At 42.4% G+C, this 17,353-nt stretch overlaps 1 protein-coding gene across 4 annotated transcripts in view; it reads right to left on the reverse strand.

Annotated features, from left to right (window-relative positions):
- Positions 1–9,160: 9,160 nt before the first annotated feature.
- Positions 9,161–17,353, reverse strand: part of TBL1X (transducin beta like 1 X-linked) — a 198,612-nt gene continuing 190,419 nt past the window's right edge. For all 4 annotated transcript variants that reach the window (XM_048934276.1, XM_048934274.1, XM_048934275.1 and 1 more), the window contains 4 exons: positions 16,967–17,094; positions 15,623–15,788; positions 14,634–14,735; positions 9,161–13,550 (listed from right to left, as the gene is read on the reverse strand). In XM_048934276.1, the coding sequence (XP_048790233.1) occupies positions 13,524–13,550; positions 14,634–14,735; positions 15,623–15,788; positions 16,967–17,094 (423 nt within the window). In that variant the 3' untranslated portion in view covers positions 9,161–13,523. The remainder of the gene's footprint in view (positions 13,551–14,633; positions 14,736–15,622; positions 15,789–16,966; positions 17,095–17,353) is intronic.

The following is a 17,353-nucleotide window of genomic DNA, read 5'->3' on the forward strand; positions in this document are numbered from 1 at the left end:
CACATGTTTAGAGCCCTGGAAATGAGTTCAGGCTTCTCTGTATTTTACAGAAGTGATTATTTTGTGGTTAGTGGGTGATGAAACAAAATAATTTTGATGGGCTCCTTCAGTGCCTTGTGTGTCATGTTTATTCTCTCAAACTAGTATGGGATGAGGCACATTCAGGCCAATTCTTTTTATTGGGGGAGTAATTAATGTGACCACTTGGTGACTCCAAAATGTTGTTAGCTATATCTGCTTCTCCAGGACTGCATGGCCAAGCCTACATTTATCTCTTTTTTTCTTTCAAAAAATGCACCTTGTACAGGAAGAATGAAAGGTAAATATGCAAAATTACATTAGAGGACTCCTAGAAATTGGTGTCTGTTAGTTATCTGTATTATGGTCGGGACCTTATGTGCCCCAACAACTGTCATACCCTTAGTTTTAGAGAAAACATCTATCTGGGAAGTTGGAGCAACATAAAAGCAATCCATGGAGTTGGAGAGTTGAAGCTGGAGTTTAGTTGGTGAAAGCCAGGAAGTGAAGTGAATGTTGCAGTCAGAGTAGCTTAAATGTGTAGGAAATAGGAATGCCAGCTTGTGTAGGAGTTTACATAGGACATGTTTTTTGAAGTTAGTAGGGACTGTGGATAATGAAGGAGAATTCCCAGGCAGGGAGGGAGGTACCTGTGCATCACGAGGAAGCAAGCAAAAAACACTTCAGAGTGAAAGTGTCCCAGATTTCCCTTTCCTCCCCTCAGAGCAAGTTAACTTCTGATTAAGGTGAAATGAGCAATCCTGCTGAAATGAAGATATCCTATGATATTAAGTGATATATTCTGGGTAATGTCCAGATAAGATTAGGGTTTTGCAGGCAGAAAATCTCAGCCATGAAAAGCTGCATGGCTTCTTTTAATCAGTAGGATCACTGAAAGTTATTTCAATCACTATCAAGCATGATGTGATCTACTGCAGCTGAAGAGTTTGGCCACAGTGTGTAGCATTTTGCAGGTACTTAGCAGAGATTGAGGAAGTGATTGCTTTTGTCCCCCAGCAGGTCCTCAATCTCCCCCCATCTGGGAGTTTCTCATTGTATGCATTTCCGGAAAAGCTTTGGAGAAAAGAATGCCACTTTCACACAGGGAACTGCACAGGGCTTTTTTGAATTTGTGTTTCCATTTTGTTTGGTCAATCAGGTTAAAATCCTTGTGGATAGACCAGGGACATGCTCTGCTTTAAAAGCCAGTTGTGAATAAGGAAAAGTTTCATCATTCTGTATGAAATCAATTTTGTTTTGGGGGGGGGGGAAGGGGGAGAGGAAGAGGGGGGGAGTGGGATGGGAGGAAGGGGGAATGGAAATCCATTGTCATTGAATGAAACTGTGTTGTCTTCTCTGAAAACAATCTGCAGCCTTAACCCAGCTCCAACTATTTGGCAGGAACTGCCTGGGTCCACTTTTCCCAGTCCTTGGCTTGGAGGCAGGGTCTGGAAGCACCTGGGCCTGGCCAACAGGTCGTATCTCATGGTCTTGGAATGGAGCAGAGACTCATCAGGTAACCGCCAAGATCCCCTCCACCTCCTGTCTGTGATGTAAAGCCACTGTTAGGTCTCTTAGTTAGGTATAATGGAAATTAAAGAAGTTTGTGGTATCTTTTCTGAGCTGGGAACACAGGTAGCATTTTCCAATAGGAGCCTTTTCAAGATTGTGAAGACTGATTCACTTATGGAAGTGGGTTGGTTTGCTGTACCTCATGCAATGGCTGTCATCTCAGGAAACAAGGGGAATTCCTGCTGGAAACGTGGGTCTGCACTGGTTAGAAACTGATTTATAATAAAAGTGTATGTTTGTGCATCTCTCTGCCTCTCAATGAAAATCATCCTGTTATTTATATTTATGAATGTGAGTATGGTATGATCTTAACCTGAATGAAAAGTGACAACAGGTAAATTTGCCCTATGAAGCCTGCATAGAAGAAATTGGTTATTCTTTAAAAATAACACTATAAGAAAGACATTGTGACTGGAGTATGTCCAGAGAAGGGCGGTGAAGCTGTGAAGGATCTGCAGCACCAGTCTTATGAAGAGCATCTGAGGGAACTGGGATTGTTCAGTCTGAAGAGGAGGTTCAGGGGAGAATTTATTGTTCTCTACAGCAACCTGAACGGAGTCTATGATGAGGTAACTGTGATAGGACAAGAGGGAATGGCCTTGGGTTGCACCAAGGGAGGTTCAAATTGAATGTTACAAGAAACTCATCTAGAAGAGGGCTCAGGCAGTGGCACAGGCTGCCCAGGGAGGTGGTGGAGTCACTGTCCCTGGAGTTGTTCAAGAATCGTGTAGATGTGGCACTGAGGGACATGGTTAGTGGGCATGGTGGCGTTAAGTTGATGTTTGGACTAGATGGCCTTAGTGGTGTTTTCCAACCTTACTGAGGCACCAACCTGGTGCCTCATCCTGAGCAGTGACACCAAGGAAACGGAAGGTCCCTCGCCATGCCCTGCCATCCTGTTGGGATGAGGGCCAGGTTGCCATTGCTGTGGCTTCTGTTGCAAAGATGCTGGGGCTTAAGGGCTCGGAAAGAGCTGCAGTGGCTTGACATGGGTGCCCTCCCTCTGGAGAACAGGTATGGTCTCTGGCCACAGTATGACTGTAGATAAGGACAGCCTTGCCCAGACCTGCCTCTTCACCAGCTTTCCTCTACCTCGAACCACTGAGCACTGTCGCACGGTGTAGCAGGAGGGACACAGGGCCACGTGGAGTGGAGCCTTGGAGCCTTTCCAGCTACTCCAGAGAGGTGCACACCCAGTCACGCAGCCACAACCGTCTTCAAAAACCTTGGAATTGGGTAAAGCCAAACAAGACCTTTTTATATCATGCTTACTGAAAAAGTTAGGTTTTAATGACGTCGGTTCTAAATGGTGTGGTGGGTATTTTTGTGCAAAGTAAGGAACCTCTGTATTGACTGGGCTGTGGCCTCCTGCCAAAGGGATATGCTTGTATTTCTGCAACAGCAGACCCTGAACAAATATTCTTGAGGAAAAAAGAAGAGAAAAAACCCAAACCAACTCTCTCTTTAGGCTAAAGCAGTCAAGCAAGTATTGCATTTTACATGTCAATGAAAGAGCTTGCTTTCCCCTTGCTCCATGTCATGTGCCTCCATGTGAGGCAGCACAGCATCTTCTCCCAGGCTATGCTGAAGGCACCAGACATGGTGTGGCAGTGGGCTGAAGCATTCCCACAGCCCAGCCATCTGTTCTGGCTGCCCACTTGCTGTGTGTGCCACACAGTGTCCTTTATGAACTCTGAGAGCTGTATGGCAGAGGCAGGGTAAGGAGGGTTTTTCCTTATTCGCCAGGAATTCTGTAGTCTAAGAGCTAGACCAAAAGGAGGGGAGAAAACCAATGCTGACCATGTGGGTTCATGGTAAATGAGGGGTCTGGAGCACAAGTCTTATGGGGAGCAGCTGAGGGAACTGGGATTGTTCAGTCTGGAGAAGAGGAGGCTCAGGGGAGACCTTATTTCTCTCTTCCTGAAAGGAGGTTGTGGGGAGGTGGGGATCCATCTCTTTTCACAGGTAACAGTGATAGGAGAGGGAATGGCCTCAAATTGTGCTGGGGGAGGTTCAGTTTGGATATCAGGAAAAATTGCTTCACAGAGTGAGTTGTGAGGCATTGGAACAGGCCGTCCAGGAAAGCAGTGGACTCACCATGTCTGAAGGGGCTCAAGAAACGTGTAGATGTGGCACTAAGGGACATGGTTAGTGGGCATGATCAGAATGGGTTGACAGTTGGGCTAGATGACCTTAGTGGTCTTTTCCAACCCTTATGATTCTATGACTCTGTGACCCCTTGCTCCTTTGTTTTATGTGGTGGGAGCCCAGGGAGCATTGGCTGCCTGGCACAGTGGTGGCTCAGTGCTCAGGGTTCTGACCACAAGGCTATTGGCTATGGAACTGCACACCTGGCGTTTACATTTCTGCCATGGCACCCTGAGGGATATCGGTAAAGAATGGAAAGAAAAGTTCAGTTTTTTCCCAAACGCAGCATCTCAGACCTCCTAATTCTGTAGGACTGGTGTGTAGCTTCGTCTTCCAGTACCAATTATAGCAAATACAGACTTCAGTCTTCATGATAGAAGCAAATAGATAACCCTCATATTGCAAGGAGCCCAGAAGTACATGAGCTGTAGGTACCCCTGGATGGTCTCAGTGTCACACAGGCTGGCTGGGAACAGCTGTATTTGTACAGGTAGGTACAAGGCCCCTGCACTCACACATGCATGGCCTTGATCCAGCCTTACCACAGGGACAGTTCACATACAACACTCTACCTAAATACAACAAGGCACAGGGGAAAGCGTGTTTTTTCATGGCAAAGCAGAAAGTTTTTACAGGAAGTGCTGGGTTAGAGTAGCAGTGTTGCCTCAGTTACATTTCAGTATGCTGATTGTAATTCATTGTTGTTATTCTGGTATTTTTAGCTTAAAAATGTGGCTGTTCTTCGTTTGCAGTCTTGCTGCATTACTGGGTGACGAGCTTTATGCTTTGTCTCTGTATATTTTATTAAGATAACACAAAGTAGACACGCATTTCCTGCATTTGTTTTATTCCAGGTGAGATTCCAAACAACTGCAGGATTGCCTTTTGTCCTGGTCCTGCAGAGACGTGTGAGAGAAAATGAGAAACACTCAGGCACAGTTACACAGGCAGCATATATGCTTGCAATGCTCTCACTCAGAGATGCACATGTAAGTTCTCCTTGATTTTTAACATTACAATATCATCATTTCTGGTGGTGGCTGAGCTACGAATTACATTTCTTGGCAGATGTCCTTTGGTGCTTCTCACCCAAATTGTTGGTAATATTTATTAAAAAAAAAAAAAACAACAAGGAGAGACTCAATTGCAATAATTAGCAAAGTTTCTTTATGCAAAAACTTAAATTTTCATTAAAACACTTTTGAACAGACCTTTCAGTCGTTATTCATAAACAGCAGAAATGTATCCAGCAACATTTTCTCATTAAATTGTCACTGCTTTGTCTCCTCAGCATTTTTTTAGGACTGTTCTCCAATGCCAGTGTTTTTCTGTTTGTTTTGGTTTTGTGCCTGGGGTTATTGTTTGTTTCAGCCCAGTTGGGCAATAATCTGTCGGATGGGCATTCAAGGGGCTGCTGTACGGAATTTGCTCAGGAAAAACAAGTCTGAAGGAGAAGTTTATCTCAGAAGACAATCCAGACTAAAACTGCTATTTCTGCAAAAAGGTGTCTTCCCCGTCCCAAGGCATACGGGGCATAGCAAGGAGAAAGACAGCACTAATGGATTAGCCCAAATAGGAGAGCAGGAAGCAAGGTGTTCTCTCTGATTAATTTCACATTGGGAACTGCTCTGTTCACCTCTCCAGCAAAGGCCACAGCTCAGGAGGATGAGCATCAGGCCTTTGTTGTTCAGAAAGTGGAAGGAAGTGGTGAAGTGACCATGTATAGATATCTTTCTTTTCTGCTAGAAGCGCTGTTGTGAATTCAGTTCCTGCTGGAATAGATTTGGCTTTAGAAAAAGTAACAGAGGGTGGTGACACAGTGCAGCAAGTTGTCCAAGGAGGCTGTGGATGCCCCATCCCTGAAGGCATTCAAGGCCAGGCTGGATGTGGCTCTGGGCAGCCTGGTCTGGTGGTTGGTGACCCTGCACATAGCAGGGGGTTGAAACCTGGTGATCATTGTGGTCCTTTTCAACCCAGGCCATTCTGTGATTCTATGATTCTATGAAAGCTGTGTGTGTGTGCTCTTACCCAAGAAAGCTGTGGAAGAAACTCTCGCTTGGGGCTGCTCTTAGGATCCCTCCTCTCTCCCCACCAGAGCTCCTATCATTTCTGCTCCCTTCACAGACACTATGGCAAGGCAGGCAGGAAGGAAGTTGATGTTTGTTCTGAGAAGAATGATTCTTTGTTGGTAAGGGGTCCTCAGTGATGTATACAATTAATCTCCTGTCAGCTTTGCCAGTCTCAGGAGGACTCTTGGAGACTTCTTCAGTGGTGTGAAATGTTGGCTGTTCCCATGACATTCATTTTCTGAATCTGCATTTGGAAAAACCACCTAAACCCCATGGATCTTTTGCAGGCACAGCCCACTTATTTGTACCAAGGCCATTTTAAAAGATGTTCTGTACAGGAGATTCAGGATTTTCTATGTCACAGGCCGATCTTCCTTGAATGTGAGGAGAATGCTGTAGAACTTACCCCAGTCTTCAGAAATGTCTCCATGCTGAAACAGTCCCAAGTAGGAAAGCCATTCTCTCTGGAGAATTCTAAAGGTTTGACTTTTAATTGCTTTGATTGCTACTGCCTGACTAAATCATGAGACCTGTCTCTTTAATGTGGCTACAGATAACAGTGGGTGTCTGTGTGGGCTGACTGCTCCATAGGCTCTCTGCCTGTGTCCTCTTCCATGAAGGAAGGCGACTGAGTGGGCAGTCAGATGTGGTTGGTTTTTTAGCTTTTATCAGTATTCTCCCCAAACCAGCTGCGGAAAAGAAGCTGACAAACAGCTATTTTCCAGGACTTACCACAGTGATAGCATCACGCTGTGGACTTTTCCCATCAGATTTCTGGCATTCTCAGGAACCTGTGGTCCCAGCCACAGCCAGAGGAGACAATGAAGGTATTCTTAGCAGTGACATCTCTTGCAGTCCCTCTGGCACAACACTGCAGCTGTATGGATTGCAGAAGGCCTCAAAAACCCTTCCAAGGTTTTGACCTTTCTGTCTTTCCCTTCAAGATACTGCTGAGAGTTTTTCAGGAATAACAACACTGTGTGTAGGGACACAATTCTCTGTTGGTTCAGTTGACATAAAGAAGCACAGGGAAATAATTCTGGTTTTGAACAGCAGGACACGAGTGCTTCTCAGCTCAAGCCCTTCTCATATTTGTTAAAGCTTTTTTACTGTGATGAATCACTGTCACTAAGGACAGAGATGCCACTTTGGTCTCAGTTTGTAACAGGAAGGACTTGGAAAGAGGTGAGCAGAATCTTTCCTCAATCTTCTATATTGAGGTAAATACTGACGATTGACACAGTGAAGTCAAGGCTTCTCCTATGAAGGCAGAAGATGCTAGGCTTTGCAGCAGGAAAAGAGGCGATAGCTGCTTTCCTGTGGCTATTAGGTTTTGTGTTCTTTGGGTTTTGTGAATGTATTCAAAAGGAAGTAGAAAACTATCTCTAAGGAAGCAAAGATCTTCCTTCCTGTTGGGAAAAGAGTCAGCGAGAATGACGAATTCCTTGCCAAGTGAGTCATTTCTTCACTTGAGAGACTTCAAAGCTTTAAATACTATTTTTCAGAGCACTGAGCTTCAGTATAAATTTGTGTGGGCTTGTAATGGATGACATTGATCTTCCCTTTATGGGAAATGATGCATAGAAAGACGACAGGGAAGTGGTTTTGAGTGCAATGCTGCAATATTGCACCTTCCCAGAACAGGTTTAACAAATGCCCTTTTATTGTGTTGCTCTCTGACAGGAGTAAGAAGCAAGTGCTTGGGACTGCTCAATGCTTCAAGTGTTACTTGTCAAATAGTCTACAGGCTAAGTAAATATTTATAGGATAAATAAAGTAAACTGCAGGTTTAGTTTGACAGTAGTACATTTTCTTGAAATGTGACTGGAAACGATGTGACTAAAAGTAGGACTATAGCATGGAATTTATTAAGAAGCAGTAAAGCGGCAGCTTTTACATAGTGCTGTGTTAAAGCTTTAGCCCTGCAGTGGCTCTCTCATTTGCGAGCTTTCCAGCATTCCTTTGAGAAGCCGCAGTGAAGACCTCTGGTGGTTTCTGGTCTTGTGAGAGCTGAATATATTTGTTCTGCTGCTTTCAACTCACACGTTTATAGAGAATTCATTGTATATTAATGCTGGACAAACTTCAGGGCATAAACTGAGACAAGAACAGAATTATTTTCTCTTTCTTGGGTATTTGATAGCATGATAATATGCTGATCCTGCCTAAGGGAATGTCTATAGAAAAGTCTTTGGTGAGACCTTACAGAGGCCTTCCAGTACCTGAAGGGCCTATGGGACAGCTGGAGAGAGACTCTTTGTCAGTGGTGATAGGGCAAGGGGAAACGGTTTTTAATTAAGAGTAGATTTAAGTGAGATGTTAGGAGGAAATTCTCTACTCAGAGGTTGGTGAGGTGCTGGCACAGCTGCCCAGAGAAGATGTGGTGCCCCATCCCTGGAGGCGCTCAAGGCCAGGTTGGGCAGCTGAGCTGGTAGAGGGCAGCCCTGCCCACGGCAGGGGTTGGGGCTGAGGTGGCTTTGAGGTCCCTTCCAACCCAAACCATTCTGTGATGCTGTGATTATCATCACGCAGGACTTTCTAACAAGTGATTTGTCCCAAACGTTTCACATCAAGTTCTTAAATACCTGAAAATTGGATATTGTGATATGTAAGACCATGTGCGGTCTTTGCACTAATTCCTTTTGAAGGCTCTTAAGAATCTTTAAGCCTTAGCTTAGGCAAATGGTCATGTGGTACATGGTCACAAAGCAAAAATCCCATATGCACTGTGGGTCCTATTTTGTGGAGGAAAACCCAGCTACAAATCAACATGTAGGCTGTTAAAGCTCAGAAACGCCACTGTGTCTTTGAGGCACTGGTGCTGTGATGCCCAGGCCAGCAGAGGAGCTCTCAGGGAATGCCACAGGGGCTCTTGGAGGGGACAAGTGCAGGAATCTTGCTTTCCTTGGGAATCTGAGCAGGGACAGGCATCCTTTTTTTCTCGATACCTCTGGTAATGGCTGAAAAGAAGAATGGAAGCCCTAGGGCATGAGCTGGAATATTCCAATGTCTTTGGAAAACCTCCAGTTGCTCAAGCAGGATTAAATTTAAGGCCTTAACAGCTTGAAGAGAAGATTAACAATATATGTACATCAAGCTGGACTCCAATGTATTTCATATGAAGAAATTTTTTCTTTTTTAATTACCTTAACCCAGCCTTAGTCAAAATGGTTCCTGAACATCTGCTCAGGCCAATGCTCAGTACTGCAGCCTTCTGCACTTTTTAAAATGATAGACTTCGAAAAACTCATCACTGGGGGAAAATAAAACTGAACAGTTCAGTCACCCAACCCCAGCTCTCAAGCATGGAATGCGAAACTGCCAGGAAAGAATAAGGAACAACACGCACAGAATTCTCTAATATCAAAATATAGCAATTTATTCAAGACACTGAATATGATCTGTTGATTCTCTCCTTAAAACAAATGAGCTACAATACACAAGGTGAATTTGAAGAAAGTGTGGGTGGGGGAGAAACAAAATAAGGGTTGATGTTGTTTCAACAGAACCTGGGAAATGCTGAAATGAGAACCAAGTCTGGCTGCAAGTCTGACACAGACAATAAAAACTGCAGAAGCCAGAATTCAGAATTTCAGTGAGTGGCTGAAAGAACATTTCTGCAATTGACAAAGAACCACATCTTTTAAAAAGGCAAAAGGAGGAAAAAAGGAGGAAAAATTAAAAAGGGAAAAAGAAAAAAGAAACCCAAAAACAAAGCAGACCCTTACATTTGACAAAGTGCACTTCACTTGGCTCTAAAATTAGCTATTTTTTCTCATTTTTTTTTTTAACAAATTAAAAGGAAATTTCTAAGATGTAGCATGGGGTTAATGTGTGTATAACCCTGTAAGTCAGGCCTGTTAGTGCCCCATAAGGGACCCAGTGTTTTCTGTATAAAAGATCCAGTATCCTTCTAGCCCACAGAGCGGAGAGGTTTTTCACAAATTGTTTTTTTCACTTCAAGGCCAGTTCCAGACAGCCAGCAATGACAAAATCCAATCAGCTTCTTGATGGTTCCACAGTCCTGTTTGGTCACTTAGGTGGTTGTTCTATTTTTTTTTTTTTTAATTCTCTCTCACTAAAAAAAACCTATAAACAAAATCCAAAATTACTGCACGAGAACATTGCTCAAGTCTGCTGGCCTGTTGTTTCATGCTATTCTGTTCCAGAGGCAGCCACAAAATGGCAGTATTAGCCTAGGGATGTTTCTTCAGCAACAGAGGAAAGTGAGAGCAGTCCCAAAGGCCTAGGTTTAGATTTTGCCTTGAACTGATGCCTGGAGAAGCCTTCTCACTGCCTATGTCCTAAAGGCACCAGCCTGCTGGGACAGGATTATCCTTTGCAACTACATCTTTAGTTCTCCTCAGTCTCAACAGCTGCACACTTTTTATTTGAAAGCGACCTACTGCAGTATCTCAGAGGATCTTCCAGTCTTTAGGGAGGGGAAGAAAGTTTTGTTGGCTCGTCCAACATGGTGCTTGCCAATCTGATGGGTTTGTCCAGAGAACTCCCAGGAGGGCAGCCTCCCTCACAAAGAAGCTTTGCGAACCTACCCATATCAGAATTTTCTTGGCTTCTTACCTCCATGCAGACTGGCAGAGGAAAGGCGTCATTCTCACCAGCAGTTTGCAAAAAGGAGAAAGAAAAAAGAAGCACACACTGTTGACACTGCTGAGGTACCTACAGTATCTATTTCTGGAACAAGCACAAAGCTCAGGCTGAGCAAGGAGGCAGTCATGTGGCACAGCCAAACTCAGATTGAGCAAGCCCATGTCTTTGAATCCTGAGGTCTGGCTGAATTCAAGCATTGCACAATGGGCAACAAGAGCCAGCCCAGGGCCCCATCCACTCTGCCCTCCGCTCTCTGCAGACTGGGAACTTTTGTGTGATGTTCTCAGAAATGCCACCCAAAAGCAGCTTGGGAAGTTAACCATGTACATGCAATGACTCTTCTCCAAGCATCAACCCAACTGTGCTTCAGAAAACCACATAAAACCTTCGCATTCAAATTCAAGTCTCTCTTCTAGTAAGTACTCTTTTGTAAATAGTGACTTAAATTAGCAGGAGCACGGAGCTGCTATAAAACAGTACAAAGCTGTTTGTGCTCAATTACAGCCACACTCCTGGAGCAGGAATCTACAAACTACAGAGACATATTTGACACTGAAAACAGTCCTCAATACCATCCAGTGTCCAGTTCTCTGATACAAATTATAAACAAGCCTAATTGTAATTAATAACCAAAATACCATACAGCTGCTTTCCCCTCAGACTAATTAGCACTTTTTGCAGCTACTTTTCCTTATTTTCTCCTTTCCAAATACGTATCTTTAAGAAAAGCAACTGAAGCTGGCAGTGCCTGGTTCCACAGAAAGGACTCAGGTACTGTAAAGATTCAAGTACAAAGAGAGGAAAATACAAGAGAAAAAAGGAAATACAAATTCCACTATGCTGTTGCCCAGTAGTCTTGCACCACCAGTTCAGTATCAAGGCTCTTGTTTTTTGCTAGGATCAAATCACTACTTCAGCAGCTGTGGTCAAATCAAAGGACAGATTCTGTGTTACAGAAATAGTGACTTTGGGTGGGAATGTGCTGTGCGATTTTCAGTTCTCAGTTTCCTTTTCTCTGTCCTACAAACCCTTACCTTGCCTGCAGGCTAGGGAGGATAGCAGCTCAGCTCAGGCAGTTCTGAGGATCTGTCTGAATAACACAGCCACCAACCGAAGGCTGCCTCAGCATTTACACCTCTTCTAGCAAGCTCTGCCTTTGGCTTTCCTATACCTTTCCTGCATCCATCATTTGCTCTTACAGTACAGAAATCTTCATCTGCAGATGTCTAGCTCACAGTAAGGAAATCATGTCCAAACTGGATAGGTGGTACTTCAGAAGTCTTTATTGTCGTTCTTGCCCACTATAACTTTATCATGATATATATGTTAAGAAATATAGTTGATATATTGTTTATCAGGTCCTCATCAAATTGAGAGTTCTACGAATTCTATGTTGTCTTTTGAGCACTCAAAGCTAAACCTGTCTGGACAGACAGTGACCCTCCATCTGCAGACCCAGAGTCTTTTTTGACACATGGAGAACACAAGGCAGAGGGTGATGCACTTCCAGATGCAAAGGAAGAGCCCGGTTTTAGGCATGTGCCGACCACAGATGGTCAGGAGTGTGGCAAGAGTCCATTCTTCAACACTGATAGCCACCGTCAATGTATCTTGGTCCAGTTGGTCCCATTAAGTCACTGACTCACTGGAATAGAAACAGCTGATGGGATGAATGCCAAGAATAGTGGAGGGCAGCACTGCCCAACAAAGACACGGGCAGCCAAACATACGGTCTGTATGAAATCTGAACTGTCTCTTGAGGAAAGAAGATGGACAATCATTTTCCCCACGTTACTGAGGATAAACAAAAATATGCACTCACAAAACTGAATATTATATTTATGGTCTCAAAGCTACAAATTCCTTTTAATAAGCGTAAATCATCAAACAGCCACAAAAGTGAGAAGAGACGTATAAATCCCTGGCTGCTGGAAGAGGTCTCTTAATAAATGACTGGCATTTATGTTATCAGATGGTGTTCGGCCTTACAGCACTTTCTGAGAGAGAAGACAAAAAGGATACTGCACCTTTCATGTTCCTTGGATTCTGTCATTATTTTTCCTTGAATTACACAACTGGTCTACATTTGGTGGCCATTTTCAGCTTTTAAAACTGTGTTCAACATAAAAAATATTTTTTTTCCAAAAATACACTGGGTTCTTTCTGTTAAAAGTCATCTTTCTCCTGTAAAAATCTTCCCCAGCACTGCATTCTTATATAAAGCACTTATTACACAATTTGCTCAAAGTGCCCTTGAGACGCTAAGATCTGAAGCATGGAGGATTCTTTTTCTTTTAAACGGAGAGAAAGAAAGGAAAAGAAACAGAGAAGAGAGGAGAAGCAGTCTGTCAAAAATTTTCATTGTCATGTCCACCTGGCTACATCTACTATGGGCATACAGGGAAAAAAGAAAAAAAAAATGGGCAAGAAGAAAAAGGAGGAAAAAAAGGAAGGAGAAGTTGGGAGTGGAAGGGAGAAATAAAAGGAAAACAACAAAAGTTCATCCTAAGCCTGGGATCCTCCAGGCTATAATATTCCAGCTGATAGAAAAACCACTGAACAAAAAAAGTAGTCTAGAAAATAGAAAGTGTTGTGATTACAAAGTTGAGCATTTCATCAGTACAAACTGGTCTTTGAACGTCCTTTGGGAGAGCAACTGTAGTGTCCAAATTGGAAGGAAAAAAATACAACACCGCATGGAGGAGGACTTTTTTTTTTTTCCCTTTTGGTTTATCACAGCATTTTTCTTTTTTTTTTTTTTTATTAATTTTTTTTTTGGCACAGCTTTTTTTCCCAGCCATCAGAGCAAGTTCTCAGACGCAAACCAAACAGTGCAATGCCTAGCTGGTGGCTTCATGCTTCCAAGGCTGAATGTTCCAGGTGGAAACCATTCCCTCCCCCTCTGAAGTGACTGTGTTTTTACTCCTTGATGAAGGTTACGGACAAAATACTAGACACCTGTGGCCAGGGAGAGTTGGTTTCACAGTACACTCTAACTTTGTTCAAGTTCGTACAGTTCTGGAGCTGTTAAGAATAGTTTTGAAGAGTGCTTCTCCCCACACATTCACTGCTGGTCCATTTGAAATTTCTTCTAAAACTTCACTTTTACTTCCGCAGATCTAGAACACAAACCTAGAGAAAAAAGACTCAGGATTAAGAAACATTTTCAAAAGTTATCTGGAATTCCTACTTATATACAGCCCAGAATACGGGCTGATCAGCCAGCTGTGTGCTATACTCCCAGGCTTCAAATCAAGTCTGTCTTGAGGACCTGTTTACATGCACGCAAGCAAGGGGACAAAACAGAAGTAGAAAAGATACACTGAAGGCTTAGCTGGGATTGCACTGAGTTACAAACAAGCATTCTGGTGGCACATCCTTTATACAACTATATGCTTTATTTAGTTGCTTAAACCCTTCAATTTTTGAAGTATTTCCAAAATATATGCACAGGCTGGTCAGGCACGACACAGGACATAGAGCAGATAAGTGCCTAGTTGGAGCAGCTATTGGAAGCCAGGCATGGCACCAGTTCAAATGGTACAACTCAAATAACTGAATCATGTTCTATGTGTACCCTTCATTAAAAACAGTGGAAAAATACTACTCTACAGTAGAATTATGCCAGCCAGATGTGTAGAAGAGTCATTTTAGTTGATGTATAGCAGCCATGTGTCCTTCACAAGCTGATCATGCTTTAACTGAATTTTTTAACAAGTAACAAAAAAAACCCTGTAATGAGTAATTAGTTTATGTTCAGCAGTAGCTTTCCTTTACCACGGGATGAACTTGCTGGGTATTGTACTGAAAAACTGCTCCCACAGGTACTATTCAAAGGTACATTTCTTCTGTGGGGTAAAATTAGAAAGCCCCAGACCAACTCTGAGAATGCGTGATCACTCAGTAAAAACTGACATTTAAGAACACTACCGCTGTTCTTATCAAGTATGTACTTAAAATTCATCCCCATCTTTGACAGTATTTACCAATTCCACAAGCACTCTTCATTTTCAATAAAAGCATCACCTCCTAGCATACAAAACCTTTCAAATCAGGAGCAGTTCTAATATACTCCACAGAAGTACTTATTTCTGTCTGGAGCTGTGTATACCTTGAGTCCTGTCCAGAAAAGGCAACAAGGCATACATGTTTTTCATTGACACTCTCCAGAAGAATAACTGCCTCTCAACATTTACAACGTGGAAAGCTTCTTACCGATCCATCTGATGCGCTTGCTCCCACTTTGTCTCCTCTAGCATTCCAGCAGACTTCAAAGATGCCTCCGGTGCCTCGGTAGCTATGTACTAGAGTTCCACTCTACAAAGCAAGAGAGCATGCAAATGTTCAACACGGAAGTTCCTTCTTTTTCTGTGTCACTATATTAAAGAGAAGACAGTGGTGGTGCGTGGGAACTGTTCATCTCACCTTACTACAGTCTAGTCATCTTTGTAAGATGCTCAAGTTAAGAAACTGGTCTTTGATACTGAAGAGAAACAGGCTCATCCAGAAAGAAATCTACACTATGAATCTTAAACATCTGTTTCTGTCAGCTCTACAGCAGTAAAGGTCTGTGGAGTTAAGCTGAGATGTCTCCCTCTAAAGTTTATTGTTTAATTCAGTGCTTTGGCATCAATATTCAAAACCACATCCACGGAACTGTGGAACTGTGTGGCACTTTTGCCGTCAGTAGGAGAGAGACTGGGTCTTCCCCAAGTTCTCTGTGCAATATACATCTCCTTGCATTAGAAACAAGTAACGGGAGAACTTCCAGTTTCCAAGCACGTACAGATCACCAAACAGTTTCAGAAAAAAAGCTGTGTGGACATGAAAGTAGAACCCAGCAATTTTAGCTTGTTTTCAGTACTTAGGATCTAGTACATGAGTGGAAAGAACTTCTTGGCTTTGGGAAGAAAAAACTCCAAATGCTCCACCTTTCTCTGGAGTATCTCCCATCCCTAGTCTGTATTCCCTTTGTATCCCTCATCTCACCACCACAAAGGATAAGCCAGGTGCATCAGATTCACAACTGAACTCATCTTGTTACTAAATACAAGCATCACTTATTTCTAGTGACTCAACCATTATGCTGGGATTTCTATCAGTCAGTCAGTACAAGCAGGCTAATCCTATCATTACAGAGGTATATATATTTTCCATTTATGTTTTTGCTCTTAATGTGTCATTCACATTAATCAAAATAGTACCTGAGTATTCCATATATGGACACATTTGTCAAAGGACCCACTGGCTAGATATTTTCCATCAGGACTAAAAGCTACACTGTAGACAGGCTCTTGATGTTTTGTTAACGTATGGATGCAGACACCTCGGTCAACGTCCCACAGCCGAACAGTGGAATCAAATGAAGCACTACAAGAAGCATTCAAACACAAAGCATGTCTTAGTTTGGGTGTTAATCCATTTGTAGTTTGATACTGTCAATGCCTGAAAAGAATACCAAGAGTTTTATTTTTTCTGGCTAAGCAGAAAACAATGTTTCAAACAGAACAGCAAAACCTTAACACGTTAAATTGTCCATTCTCCATGACAAGGACTGTACCTACAGAACTGAATTCTCACATGTAGGTCTTAGCCCAAAGAAGGCCAGGCTCCTCTTTCTGAGGTTCCACCTGCTGTTATCCAGGAAGGTAAAATGCACACTGCCATTAATAGGATAAACTGTTCCAGAGAAATCTTAGAGAAATCTAGTCCTTAAGAATTTGTACTTTTTATTAATAAACATTCTGCAATTCTCTAGAATTGTGATTCTTTTTGTTTTGTTTCAGTGCTGGTTTCTCTTTTCTTTTTTTTTTTTTTTTTTGTTGGTTGTTATAGATCATCTACATCCCCAACTGTGGGCCTAGAGAAAGGCAAGGGAAATAACTGGTACTAAAAATGATACTAGAAGAACAACTCCAAGAAAGCCAAATTCTTCCATGTCCACTACCAGACTGAGGAATAAAAGAAATAGAACAACTCAATGCGATTCTTTCCCAAATTGAAAACATCATGAACTGATTTGATAATCTCATGGTACTAACCCTTAATTGGCATTCTACAAGTAACCAGATTTCCTAAACTCATAGAAGAATTTTGAATAGATTTTTAAGTAGAATTTTGAGCGTTATCCATTAATTAACGAGACTTCAAAAACAGTCAGTATCTGTCCAGGTGAACTGATGACCCTTGTTAGAACACATTCCGACTGGCTTAACAGGCTGCCATCTGTTTCATTCAAAACATGCACTCATAACAACCAGATGCTGGATATGAAGGTACAACGCCACATTTACAATCATTTTATCAAGATAACCAAAAAGTTAAAATATCCTATGACTCAACTCCTCTTCTTTTTCGTCTTTCAGGTACAATTCCTCTGCCTTTTGTATCCATCCCCCTGATTTAGAAGTGCAGGTATTGTTTACTTTATTCACCAGATGGCTTATTAGAACTGTAAACAGGAGACTGACAGCAAGGTAGCAGTGGAATTATATGTCAGAACAATGATTCTTCTCCTTGGTAGGCAATAGAAAGAGGTGTATTTTTACCTTGCTAACATGATGTTGGAGTTTGGGTTGCTGGTGCCTGGTCCTGTAGGACTCCATTTGATAGTATAAATCTCTTTGCTGTGAGCCTGAAGGTCATGTACACAGGTATCTTGCTTCATACTCCAAATCTATATTAGAGTAATTGCAAAGGGGTAAAAACAGCAACATTAAAAATCTCAGGTGATTTATTTCAGTTCTCTCCATGTTATTCTTGCAGTTTGTTTACTTAGTATCCAGACACACATACATATACATAAACACAACCTAATTTGAGTTTATTAATACAGCAGTTTGACACCTACCACGCACATGTCAGAACAGATCCATGAGGGAAAAGTGCCACACATTTAATAGTACTTATTCAATCGATCAGAAGAACTGAATAGT

This window comes from Lagopus muta, chromosome 1, assembly GCF_023343835.1.
Source record: "Lagopus muta isolate bLagMut1 chromosome 1, bLagMut1 primary, whole genome shotgun sequence".
Taxonomy (NCBI): Eukaryota; Metazoa; Chordata; class Aves; order Galliformes; family Phasianidae; genus Lagopus; species Lagopus muta.